The sequence below is a fragment of the Excalfactoria chinensis genome, chromosome 2 (genome assembly GCF_039878825.1).
Source record: "Excalfactoria chinensis isolate bCotChi1 chromosome 2, bCotChi1.hap2, whole genome shotgun sequence".
NCBI classification, from domain to species: Eukaryota; Metazoa; Chordata; class Aves; order Galliformes; family Phasianidae; genus Excalfactoria; species Excalfactoria chinensis.
The window spans coordinates 116,752,140-116,764,792 of NC_092826.1; the positions used below are offsets into that span (position 1 = coordinate 116,752,140).

The 12,653-nt window shown below is 48.1% G+C and overlaps 2 protein-coding genes across 5 annotated transcripts in view; both read left to right on the top strand.

The window, feature by feature from the left end:
- The first annotated feature begins 3,904 nt into the window (after positions 1 to 3,904).
- On the top strand, positions 3,905 to 4,918 carry XCR1 (X-C motif chemokine receptor 1). The gene has a single exon (XM_072330650.1). The coding sequence runs from the start codon at positions 3,905 to 3,907 to the stop codon at positions 4,916 to 4,918; it is 1,014 nt and encodes a 337-aa protein (XP_072186751.1).
- Positions 4,919 to 11,171: 6,253 nt separating this feature from the next.
- FYCO1 (FYVE and coiled-coil domain autophagy adaptor 1) overlaps positions 11,172 to 12,653 on the top strand; it is a 32,980-nt gene continuing 31,498 nt past the window's right edge. For all 4 annotated transcript variants that reach the window (XM_072329361.1, XM_072329362.1, XM_072329363.1 and 1 more), the window contains exon 1: positions 11,172 to 11,289. The gene's annotated coding sequence lies outside the window, so the exon portion shown is untranslated. The remainder of the gene's footprint in view (positions 11,290 to 12,653) is intronic.

Consider the following 12,653-nt stretch of genomic DNA (forward strand, 5'->3'; position numbering starts at 1 on the left):
ATCAGAGGGCTGGGGCGCCTCTACGATGAAGAAAGGTTGAGGAAATTGGGCTTGTTTAGCTTGGAGAAGAAAAGGCCCTGCTGGGGGACCTCACTGCAGTCTTCTAGCACTTGAAGGGAGCTTACAAGGAGGAGATGAAGGAGGAATGGTTTTAAACTAAAAGATTTGGGCTAGATGTTAGGAGGAAATTCTTTACTCAGAGGGTAGTGAGGCACTGGCTCAGGCTGCCCAGAGCAGCTGTGGATGCCCCATTCTTGGAGGTGTTCAAGGCCAGGATGGGGCCCTGGACATCCTGATCTAGTCATTGGTTCTACAGTTCTATGATTCAGCTCAGAGGCTTGGTTTGGGATAGAAGTAAAGACAGCAACCCACACAAAGGCAGTGTGAGAATGCAAATGCCAGATATTTCCCCACCTTCAAACTCTAGAAGAGAGGAAACTACTGCAAAACTGTAATAAAGGGCTCTGGGGTGTGTTTCCATCTTTTGGGAAAGGAGAAGTTGGAGAGAGAAGAAAAGATCACAACCTCTTCCTCATTGTAACAAAACAACAAAAAAAAGACTGCTGCCAATTTTACCTCCATGGCCACTTGGGATGAGGGGGAAGGCTGCTGCTTCAGCAGTGCAGCAACAGCCCTTCAGCTACAGCTAACAAATGTCATTCTTTGTCCTGGTTCTTTATCTGAGATGTTCATACCTCCCCAGACATGGGTTTCCATAGGGCTGATGGCCAGGACTGAGAGGCAAAGCTCAAAGGCAATGAGGCTGATCAGGAGTTGAGTTTACAATATGCGTGTCACCTGCCTCGGTGTGCCCACGGGGCACAAATCTGAGCACCAGCCTCAGAAAACAACCCCAACTCCAGAGCAGATTCTCCTTTAAAGATTGGGTAATGTTGATTTTGGATTTTATTTTTGCTTAACTAGGCCTTTTGGGGACTGCATAGAACTGAACTGGCCAAGGGAAGCCTGTCTGACTTCTCATGGGAAAAAGGCTGTGATTTTTATGGCCAATAAAACAAACAAACAAACAAATATATAGTCACATTTAAGTGTTTTTTTTCTCTCTGTTCCAAACTGAAATAAAAAGATGTTTAAGGAAGCAGCTACCAGGAGAACATACATTGATTTTCTGACTTCACCTTTGCTTCCTGGGTAGGTAAAGAGCAAAAAAAAGCCCACAAAACCAGCTTTTTATCCCAAGAAACCTGGAGAACAAGCAATGAAGCTCACAAGCTCTAGCAGGAGGTAGAATAAAGTGGCCCTGAGATGCTCCGTAGGTAGCTCCCATCACTACTGCATAGTGTGGTAGGGGACTTCTTTGCAAGCCTCTCTGCTGTATTCCCCACTCCTAGCAAGGATATCATTCCTCCTTCATATCCTCCTAACAAGGATATTCCTGATGAGGATGAGCTTAACCTTTTCACTTTTTCAGTGTAAATGCCAGTAACCCTTTCTAAGGGAGCTGTCTCGCACATCTCTGTGCTTGAAAAATAACACTAATAATAAAGAGCACGTATCTCCAGCTGACAGAGGAAGTCTAGCTGAATTTTCAGAGACAAACAAAACTGAATTAGGGGCCTCTAATAATAACACTTCCACATTTCTTTGTGATATTTTTTTTCCTGTAACACTCCAAGACAGATCAGTTCGTCTGAAGAAAACAAAAAGCAGGTTCTGGAAAACTAGAACTTTCTGACCAAAAGCAAAAGAAATGCTGAATGCTTTGCTGAGTGCTTCTCCCAGGATGTTACCTATGTGACCCCACACAGCTACATGTTCTGCCTTGGCTGCTTCCAGCACTGGGGGAGGTTGAGAGCCAGCTGCCCACTGTACAGGATGGGCATGAGGACAGTCATGGTCTCTGTGCAGGGAGATGAACAGTACATAGAGTGCATCACCTCCCCATCCGCAGCACTGATACCCATTGACTTCCACCACAGCACTGCCACTTGCCCCAATGTCTCCACGTGCTCCATCCCCTATGCCATTGCCTCTGCAGCAAAGAGTTGTGGAGCTGGAGATAAGGGTGAAAGTGGGCAGTGCTGCACAGGGAACAACACCTCAGTCTTGGCTCCATCCCCCCCTGCTTGCACCAGAAGCTCTCTGCTGCCTGTGGGATCCTCCTCTCCGGGGCAGAGCCGTCGCCACGATTGCTCGGGGTAGGGGGCGGCCGCAGGGCGAGCCGGGCGGCGCCGCGGGTGGGACGTGGGTGCTGTAGTCAATGCGACGCGGAAGTGCTGCCTGTAATGCCGAGCAAAGCATGGGCGGACGTCCTGCGTGCCTCAAGATGGCAGCATGGCACCGCCGGAGGACCGCAGGCTCCCGTTCCCGACATGACGGTGTCTGTGGTGACAGATGTGACAGGGCTGCTCGCTTCCACGGGCCTCCTGCAACCAAACACTCCTCGTGTCGCGTCCAGAACCGGGCGGCTACATCCCTGAGGAGAGATGGCCCCTGATGCTGTCAGCTCTGGCTGACCGTAGCCACCCACGAGTGCAAGCACATCAGCTTCTAGGCTGCCCTTTCCTGCTGCAGGCACAATCTTTCAGCTCTTCAGTCTCTTCCAGATCGTAGCAGGCAGATTCCCCTTTCCATAACCCAAAAGTGAAAATGGTGCCAACACGATTTTCGCCTGAATTGTGAAGTTTCTTTCTTGTGACTGCACCTCCACATAAGTTAGTGGCAGGTCTCTCACCAGCTTCAGTCAAATTGGGATTCACAGAATCATACGAGTTGGAAGGGACCTCTGGAGGTCATCGAGTCCAACTCCCTGCTAAAGCAGGCTCCTTACAGTAGGTTATGCATCCAGACAGGTCTTGAACATCTCCAGTGAAGGAGATTCCACAACCTCTCTAGGCAGCCTCTTCCAATGCTCCGTCAACCTCACTGTAACAAAGTTCTTCCTTGTGTTTGTATGGAACTCCCTGCATTCCGTTTTATGCCCATTGCCCCGATCTTGTTTGCTGCACACCACTGAAGAAAGCCTGGTCCCACCCACTTGATGCCCACCCTTTAGATATTTACAAGCACTGATAAGATCCTGTCTCAGCTTTCCCTCCTCCAAGCTGAGCAGCCCCAGGTCTCTCAGCCTTTCCTCATAAGAGAGATACTCCATGCCTCCAGTCATCCCTTTGGCCCTCCCGACGCTCTCTAGAAGCCCCCTGTCTTTCTTAAACTGACAAGGCCAGAACTGGACACAGTAAATTCAAATGCTATGCTGCAGGTAAGCCTTCAACTGATATAATGTTAATTTAGACTTTCAGCCATTGGTTGGCACTACTATCAATTTTTCTATGCCTATTTCTATACCTATTTTTAGGCCAATTTCATGAAGAAACAAGGCCAGTGTGTGGCCATGCTACCCTTGTATGTCCACCTGGCAGAATCTCATTCATCCTCCAAGTCCCAGTAACTTTTGATGGTGTTGGCCAGATTCAAGCACTGAGCTGAGATCACCTTCCTACCTGCAGTCAGGCTGGCAGGCAGGTGAAGCTGCTAGAAGGAGGTGTCAGCTGGTCTGTATCATTACAGACTACCTAAAAAACAGTAGCAAATCTGAAAGTCTTGGCACCCGAGGTTCTTACGTTAAAAAGTATTTGTATTGTAAAAGTTTAACTATTAGTATCATAGCATCTGCCTTAGTCATTAAAGATACTGATGTTGTCTTGAGGGTAAATCCTTAGGATCTACCTGTTTGTGCTCTAGTCATAAGAGGAAATGACTCAGTTCTTTCCCAAAAATAGGACAAAGTTTCACTGCTTCTTTTCTTCTCTTAAAACAGAAGCATCCAGAATGGGAGTTTTGTTTTCTTATCACTTTTCACAGACATTTTAACTCTAGTGGTGCTTAAGAGTTTGAGGAGTTTGCGGAGTTCCAGTGTTTTTGCTGGAGTTTGCAGAGACAAATGGATGACGAACAGTATCCATCTGGTTGGGATGACAATTACTCCTTTGAATACTTTCTTAATGAAAGCAACGTCTGCGAAATGGGAAACTATTTCATATTTTACACCCATTTCACTACTGTTCTCTATACTCTGGCATTTTTGCTCAGCCTGCTGGGAAACACTCTGGTGTTGTGGATCCTGTTCAAATATGAAAACCTTACATCTTTAACAAACATCTTCATCATGAATCTTTGCGTCTCTGACTTAGTCTTCTCATGCATGCTGCCATTCTGGGCAGTGGACCAGACCTTCGGGTGGATTTTTGGTGAGTTCCTTTGCAAGGCAGTGAATGCCATTTTCTCCATTGGCTACTACAGTGGTGTTTTCTTTCTAACTCTCATGACTATTTTACGGTACTTGTACGTCGTGAACCCTCTTTCTACTCTGAGATCCCAGACACAGTACTGTGGTTCTCTGGTGTGCTTGTTTGTTTGGACTTGCAGCATTTTAATTGTGGTTCCTGAGATGATTCACACCACAGTGGTAGAAACCTTGGAAGAGGTCAATAGCTGTGATTATGATGACTGGAAATGGAAAAAAGTGGACATTTATCAGAGAAACATACTCTTCTTGATTTCCTTTGGGATTATCGTATTCTGTTATATCAACATACTCATAATTCTGCTTGGAACAAGATCTCGCAGAAAGCACAGAACTGTGAAGCTCATCCTTGTTATTGTGGTGGCTTTCTTCTTGAGCTGGGCACCTTACAACATCCTCAGCTTTCTGATTACTTTTCCACCTCCTACTTGTCAATATGAAAAAGACACCCTCCTCGCCTTTCACATCAGCCGTAAGATTGCTTTCTCCCACTGCTGCCTCAATCCCGTGCTCTACGTATTTGCTGGAGTCAAGTTCAAGAGGCATTTGTTTCGTTTATGCAGACAGTATTTACCCTGTGTCGATGAAGTCTCCAGCCCCCGGACTGGCTCTCAAGGCAAATTCCACTATGAAGATGCATCCATCTACTGAAGGGAGACCAAACTATTAGCACTAGTCTAGGATGAACTTTTGGATTTTAAAGGCCATGCATGAGCTCCAATGCTTAAAGTCCCTTCCTTGGGAAAGTGGCAAATTTTGTCTTTGCAAACATATTGTATGTGGGAAATGACTACAATTATATTTGCAGGAGGATGGAGAAGCCAAGACCTCAGTGGTCTGTAAGTCTTACCTTTACGCTTTTTGGCACAGTGATACAAAAGAATGTTTGCTTTTTCCTTTGGAAGTTAAAACTTCAGGTCCTAACGTGAACAGTGGTGCACATTTCTTTCTTACTTGATTTTAAATATTCATATTGTTTATAGCATGGACACTTAAGCATTTCTGTAGCTTTTAATGCTTCACAGCATTTGTTGGTTCTGAACTCACTGATTTTCTCCACGTGAAAATGTTCATTGACCTGTTGGTAGGCAAATATATATGAAGCCAAGAGAACATAAAAAAGCTTTGTTTTTTGACCTGCTTCACACCTGTCTATATACAGTAGATGCCTTTATCTCTGATGTATGTGAACATCCTATAAATGCTTATGAAAAGTCAAGAACTGTAACAGAAGCACAAACTATTTAAACAGTCCTGCCCTGCTCATATTTTAACAAGTTATTCAAATCTGCTTGTAGCTTAAGCCTGTATCTGAGCATGTAAAGGTGATGTGAAATATTATCCAATCCTACTGTTGTCTATCATAACCAGAAGTAACTCACGTAGAGATTTCTTCTACTAGTATAATAAAGTGGTACTAATAAAGGTTCAGAAATTCAGATGAATATTACATTGTTACTTTTGTTTTCTGCCTTTGAGAACTATCTATGAGAGCTGAAGTATTTTCAGATACAAAAGTAATTGTGTATTTTCATAAATTCATTTATTTTGGAAGAGACTTCTGCCAGTCCCCCACCCTGCTCACCGCAGTGCTACCTTTGCTGTTTGATGAGGCTGCTCAGGGCCTTGCCTGGTGAAACTTTGAAAATCTCTTGTCTTTTAAATGCACTCTTTTGAGTAGAGCTGGATCATTGTTTTCTGTGTCTTTCCATTGCAGAAACGAAGATAACTATCAGTTCTCCTCTGAGCCTTGCTTTTTTCCTGGGGCTAAACAAATCCCATCCAATCTAGTCTTCTTATCCATGATGTGCTTCAGCAACCTACCTGTCTTGTTCACCTTCCACTGGACTCACTTGAGTCAATCTTTCTCTTCTATTGAAGGCCCCAGACTGGATTTGATATGGCACTTGTGACTGCATGAGGATCAGATAGAGGGGAGTAATGCCTTCCCTCAACCTTCAGGGCTGTACATTGTAAGACTTCACCACAGCAAGGGCACTTGACTGTGTTTTGTTCAACTGGTTGTCCACTTGAACTACCAGATCTTTTCCAGCAGAGCTGACCTCTAGTAAGGAGCACTGGAAGCTATATCTGTTGTAAAGAGAAAATGCTTTGGCATAGCTTCTGTCTTTGTTCATATGCATATTACTGAAAACACAGGATAGTCTTACTGCATGTCTAGGGATGGGCAGCTGAGGATTCTCATTACAGACTCACGTGAAAAATGTCTTCCTTTCTGGCATTTCCGGGAACATGGAAAATACAGATTGCTCTCGGTAAACTGTAATGATCAGAGGACCTTGAATCTTTAATTTCACTGAATAAATCAACTATTTTTTTGGTTTGAGCAAATGAAGAACTGAGAGAAAGAACTTTGTGAAGTGAAAAGGGTGAAATTAATTGCTTTCAGAAACTGCAGTCTATTTTAGGGAAGGGAATAGGATCAGGGTGGGTGGTTGCACTCTTACATCTGGCACTTGGTACTATGACTTGTACAGTGCCAGGAGCGCTTTGATGCAGGATGACTCCTCTAATCTTAATTGGAAATGACAGTTCAGTGGACGTGCTCTCCCTTCTCCGATTAAGACCAAATAAAGCTTAACCCCATGGAATGGGAGAACAACCAGCTTCTCCTGCAAGCTCTCAGCTGGACTTCTCAACTGAGGTGCGAGAAGGTTTGTTACAGGTGCCCTTGATGAAGCTTTACATTGCTCTGAATTCCTCATATTAAGCTCTTCTCTGTTTTCAAATATCACAGAATTCAAGCCAAAGGTCATGATGTAACTGAAGCGTTTCAAAAATTAAAGAGATCACTCATGGCAGTGTGCTCTTAATGGGTTGGAGTTTGATTCCTTACAGTTCCGTGTGTTTTCCTCCCTCTGATGAATTCCTGCATTACTCACAGTGGGATGGTTTGGGACGGGATCTGATTTTGTGATGTCATCACAAAATGTCATCACGTGTCATCACAATTGGTCCCTCTTCTGCTCTTTGGGGTCTTTGTCTCTTTTATTAGTAATATCAGGAATGCTGATTTATGGTCATGGCAACAAAGATGAAATTTAACACCCTCCATCAGGACTGAAATATGGAGAAAGCAGCATGGGTAGCGTGGGTAGGAACAGCAACGCCGGCAGTCTTGTCAATAACACCGAGACTTTTAGTTCTTAGTTATAACGGATATTTATTAAGTATTGAAAGCAGCAGAACGAGAGGCAGATGTTGGCCTCCCAGCCCTCTGGAGCCGTGCTCTTATGGCAGTGCGGTGCCGGCCTAGCGCCGCCGCCGGGGCCGCCTCTTGCAGGGCGGTGCAGAGTCCTGGGGGCTGCTGCGGGTCTTCCTCTTCGGGGGGTGCCGGGGCCCCCCAGACGAGCGGTCCCTGCCCTGGGAAGAGGGGCCCGCTGTCGCCTCCTGCCCTGGCTCCGTGCTGGGCCCTGCGGGGCTGGTGGAGCGGCCTGAACCCGAGGCAGGAGGCTCCTGCTGGGAGGTGCTGGTGCTGGGGCTGGCTGCAGGGCTGTCCTCCCTCCGTCCAGCAGCACGGGCGTCCTGGTGGTCCAGCTGGTGGCGGATGGTGGGGCCGTACAGGGCTGCAGCGGTGCTGACCAGCCTTCTTACGAAGGGCAGCACATCACCACTGGTGGTCAGCTGCAGCGCCTGCACCAAGGCCTCCTCGTCCAGCCCGTGCTGGCACAGGAAGTTGACGGTGGTGCACTGTGCCACGTAGACTTCCCACCAGTCGTCGCTGGACACCTGCTGGATCTCCTCCTGCAGCCACTGGAGCAGGGGTCCGAGGTCTTCCGGATGTTGTTGGAAGAAGGCAGCCCAGACCTCGGCTGGGAAGTTGTGCTCAGCTGGGATGAGCACCGGCTCTGCAGGCCCCTGCTCGTCCTGCAGGCCGTGACCTGAGTGCGCATCGGGCTGCGGGACAGCACACTCCAGGTAGTCCTCGTCCGACCTCACCGAGTATCGGATGGTGGCGATTCTGTGCCCGCATACGGCACAACTCGGCTTCTTCTCTGCCCACCAGATGGCACAGCCATAGCACAGCTGGTGCTGGCAGGGGGTCACGTAAGCGACATCCTCCCGGCTTTGCCCGCAGATGGGGCAGGTCCAGTTGGATGGCGCGTCCATGGCCCGGGCTGTGCAGTGGGCTGGGGAGAGCTGAGGTCGGGAAGCTGCTCCCCTCACAGGTGCTGCAGCAGGCAGAAGGTCTCACCAACTGCAAAAGACAGAGAGAGGCCACGGTCACTCACTGCCACTGGCTCTCATCAGCAAACACTCCCTGTCCCTCTTCCCCTCCAGACACTGTAGGAAGTGGACAAGGTGCCTTACAGGCATAGGCCAGCCTGGGTATGTTCCCTCAAGAAGCACCCCCACTTGCTGGCATGAGGCATTGCCACGCTGCCCACCTGCGCTGCTGCACGCTCCTCTCCTTGATGCCCCGGCCGCCTGCTGCCAACAGCAGGGTCGGGGTACAGCACAAGTGGCTCTGAAACAGTGTCTGAGCGCTGCGCAAGCAGCACCCAGAGCACGTTCCAGCTCCAAAGCTCGCCCTGTCCACACTCCAGTCCTCGCACACTCGCTCGGTTGGAGGCCAGGCACGAACTGCTGGGCTGGGCTGCTGTGCCCGCATTAGAGCAGCGTGGGCCAAGCAGTCACAATCCATTGCATGGAGATGTCACAAACATGGCTTGGCTGTGTTGCCGGGCATCACCTTCACTGGGGGACACCACCGCCCGTCTCAGAGTGATGACGCCATCCATTGCTTGGTCATCACTATGCACCGGCCTCACCTGCCACACGTGTGCCAGCAGCACTGCAGCCCCAGTACTCATTCCTGGGCTTTCCCCCGCGCTGCTGCCCACTCCATTTAACCTCCCACCTCTTTTGTGCTTGGCATCCATGTTTCACACCAATCTATGTCTGCATTGAGTGGTTGAGGTGGCTCTGCTGATTTCTTGACTGAGGCTAGTATAGAAATATGAGCACTGAAAATTTGAAATACAAAAAGCTACAAATGAAAGTATAAATATCATAGCATCATTTCTTAATAGCAAGTGATTCAAAAATTCTAAGTGACATTCTTTCCTTTCTCGACTTTTGGCTTTAGAGAATGATAATGCTTTCCATCCAAGTTGTCATAGTTATGAAGAAGTCTCAAAATACAAACAGAGAAAAAAATCATAAGTAGAAAAGGCAAAAATCCTGAAACTCCTTTGTTGCTAAGAAATTAGAAAACACAGAAAATCCTATGGAAGTGTTGGTCAGCTATGTTCAGGAAGTAATGCATTTTTCTCTGTAAACACTTATCTGTAGAGGGAAACGATAATTCAATAACAAATGTCAATAATGAAATACTTCTGAAAGTAGCTTGCCACTGCATTAAAAAGCAGGAGCAATCCATTATGCTTGATTATATGTGAAAGACTGAACCACGTAGAGATTTTGAAAGTGTGTAAGCCCTCCACTGCAATGAAATCATTTGGGATCTGATTTATCATCATTTCCAACTTGGGTTACTTTTGGAAGACACCCAGTTGTCTATGGATGAATGGAAAACAACCATTTGTTTTCAGCAGATGCTTCTGGTTGTGTACTGCATGATATAAGCACACCAATAGAAGTCAGCCTAAAGGTTGGTTGGAACAATGTAAGCCATTTCATGAGTCATGTGCCCAAAACACACGTAGCCTCATAACCTGCACTTTTGGGGACATTAAAATACTTCAAAGATATTCAAAATCATACCTTTGGTGAAGACTACTCACCAAAACTTTAAGGTCACTTCATCATCCTTATGTTGAAGATGAGAAAAATGCAGATGATGAAGATGTGTCAGTGACTACATACCAAGTGTATTTCCTCGGAGTCCTGAAAATAGGATGCTTTGATCTTATGGCTGCCAAAGCTGAAGTTTACCACTAATATAGTCACATGCATTGCAGCAAGAATCAATGACAATCTGCTTGGTCACAAGTTTTATTTGAAATTGTTTATTTAACGAGGCAATAATGATGAAAAAAAAAAAAACACACACTAATGAACTCATTTATATAGAAAACTGTAGTCAACTTCAGATACTGTGAAAGAAATGACTTTTCAGAAAGTAGTATGTGTGATAGAAAAAGAGTGAAAGTAGCTTCTTCGCGGAAGGACATGCTTGTGCCAGGAGGTGTGGGAGCACACTGCCAGTAATACACATCAGCAAGTAATCTTATCTACCAGTTTCACACCAGTTTTCTCCCCATCTCTTAGAAATTAGTTGAAATCTCAGAAAGAGCAGTGCTGCAGTGGCACAGGCTGCCCAGGGAGGTGGTGCAGTCACTGTCCCTGGAGATGTTCAGTAAGTGCATGGATGTGGCACGGAGGGACGTGGTCAGTGCGTGTAGTGGGGGTAGGTTGGAGGTTGGACAAGGAGGAGAGGTTTTTTCCAGCCTAAATTGTTCTATGATTCTATTCTATGATTGCCATATATGGTCTTTATCTATCTCTTTTCATCCCTACTGCTTACGGCTGTGGGAAAAGTGTTTTCCTTTCATCAACAGGAACAGAAAGAAGAAACGTGCTATGTACCAGCTTAACTGAGCATAACTCTCAAAGTCACTTCAGTTGTGCGTGCAAAGAGCTTGATGAAGTGATGGATAAGCAAAACAAAACAAACATACAAGTTACATGGAGCTGTACAAGAAGTGATAGCGAGCAATATAAGGATAAATTACACTTCTTGACAGGCGACGTGGAGCAAGGTTGCTAACAGGATACAAGAAACCAATCTCTAGAAGCACCCCAACCCCTCAGCTCGATGGGAGAGCAGCAATTTTATTCCCGCAAACACATCTTTCCCCCTTTATTTTCACTCCGTCGCCTCCCCCAGGCCGCCTCCCGGCTCGGCCCTACCCGGCCCGTCCTCCCGCCGGGGAGGCACCGCAGCGGCCTCACGGGAGCTGTAGGCGGCGGCGGGCGGACAGCGGCACCGGAGCGTCCCGCAGCGCCCTCCCCGCGATATGGCGGCCGCCGCGCAGGTACCGGAGGGACAGTCCCGCCCGAGGGAGAGCGGAGGTCGGCGGGGCCGGTGGGGGGAAAGGCGGCCGCGTCGGCGGCTGCGGGGAGGGGGAAGAAAGTTCGGCGGCTCCCACTTGTTGCCGCTGCAGCCCGGCTTCGGGGGGAGGAGCCGCGGGGACGGGGGATCGACACTGCGGGCCCCCGGGGCGGGGAGAGCGCGGGGCAGCTGGGCCCGGCGCCCTTGGGACGGCTCGGTCTGGGCCGGGGTTGCGGCCTGGCCCCGCTGCCCTGGGTGCCGTCGCTGCATCCCGAGCCGTGATTTTGTTCCAGCGTAAACACCTCTGTCTTTTCGCCCCTAAATGACGCCCCACAGCAGGCCCTGCCGTTCCCCTGGACGGGCACTGCTGCTCTCGGAGTAGAGTCACGGGGCCGGGCTAGAAACCAAACACCGGCCTGCGCGGTGCCTCACCGGGTGCGCAGTGCTGACACACAAATATTTGCCTCTGCCCTAATCCCGCTTGCCCTTGTGTCGGCAAATCTCTGTCGGATGACAGGGAGAGTTTTGCTGGACCGGTCTGTCTCCAGACCAGGTGCCGGGATCGCAGCCAGCCCTCCTCCCGGTACGTTGTGCAACACGCAGCAGGGAGAATAAGCGAGGCTTTGGCGAAACGCGTGACCGCCTTCGCTCTTGGGATTCTCCTCTAATAGAGTTCCGGCAGCGGTGAGTCAGTGCGCCGAGAGGCTGTGCAGTTTGCAGGCTGTTGGTCCAGCTGACGGTTGAGGAACGTGGGGCCCTGCCTGTTTGCTGTGTGGGTTTGTCGTCACGGCGAGCCGCCGGCTGGTTTTTGCCAGCGTAAAGGTTTGTTTGGCGTTTAGAGTTGGTCGGGTGTGACTGCCAAGCTCCCCGCTTGGCCTCTCCCTGTGCACCGAGTTACTTCCCGAGTGTAAACAAAAGAGAAAGAGCAGCAGGCGTTCTGCCTTTACATTCTAAATAGTGAAAGTGGCTGTTTGGTTTTGTTCAGCTCTGATGGAGGCAGGCTGAGGTTAAACATTCAGCGTAAAGCCTGGACACATTCTTGTCAGTAACATGGCAACGAGTTTTCTGTTGGTGTATTTCTTGTTTTCAGTTCTGATGTTATGCAGCAGGAGAACACATTGTCTTCCAACAATAGCGCTTGTTGTACGTTCCAGATATTGTGCGAAAGGCATTAATTTCTTCAAGTCTTCCAAGGATCCTTGTGGGTGTGTAGAAGATGTTCCAGATGTTCCAAACAATGTTTACAAACATTAGCGTTTAGAAGACAGACTGCACTGCTGTTCAAAAATTGTATCTATGTTATCTATGGTGGGAAACAAATGCAAGCTGGTTTTCCTTTTTTTCCCC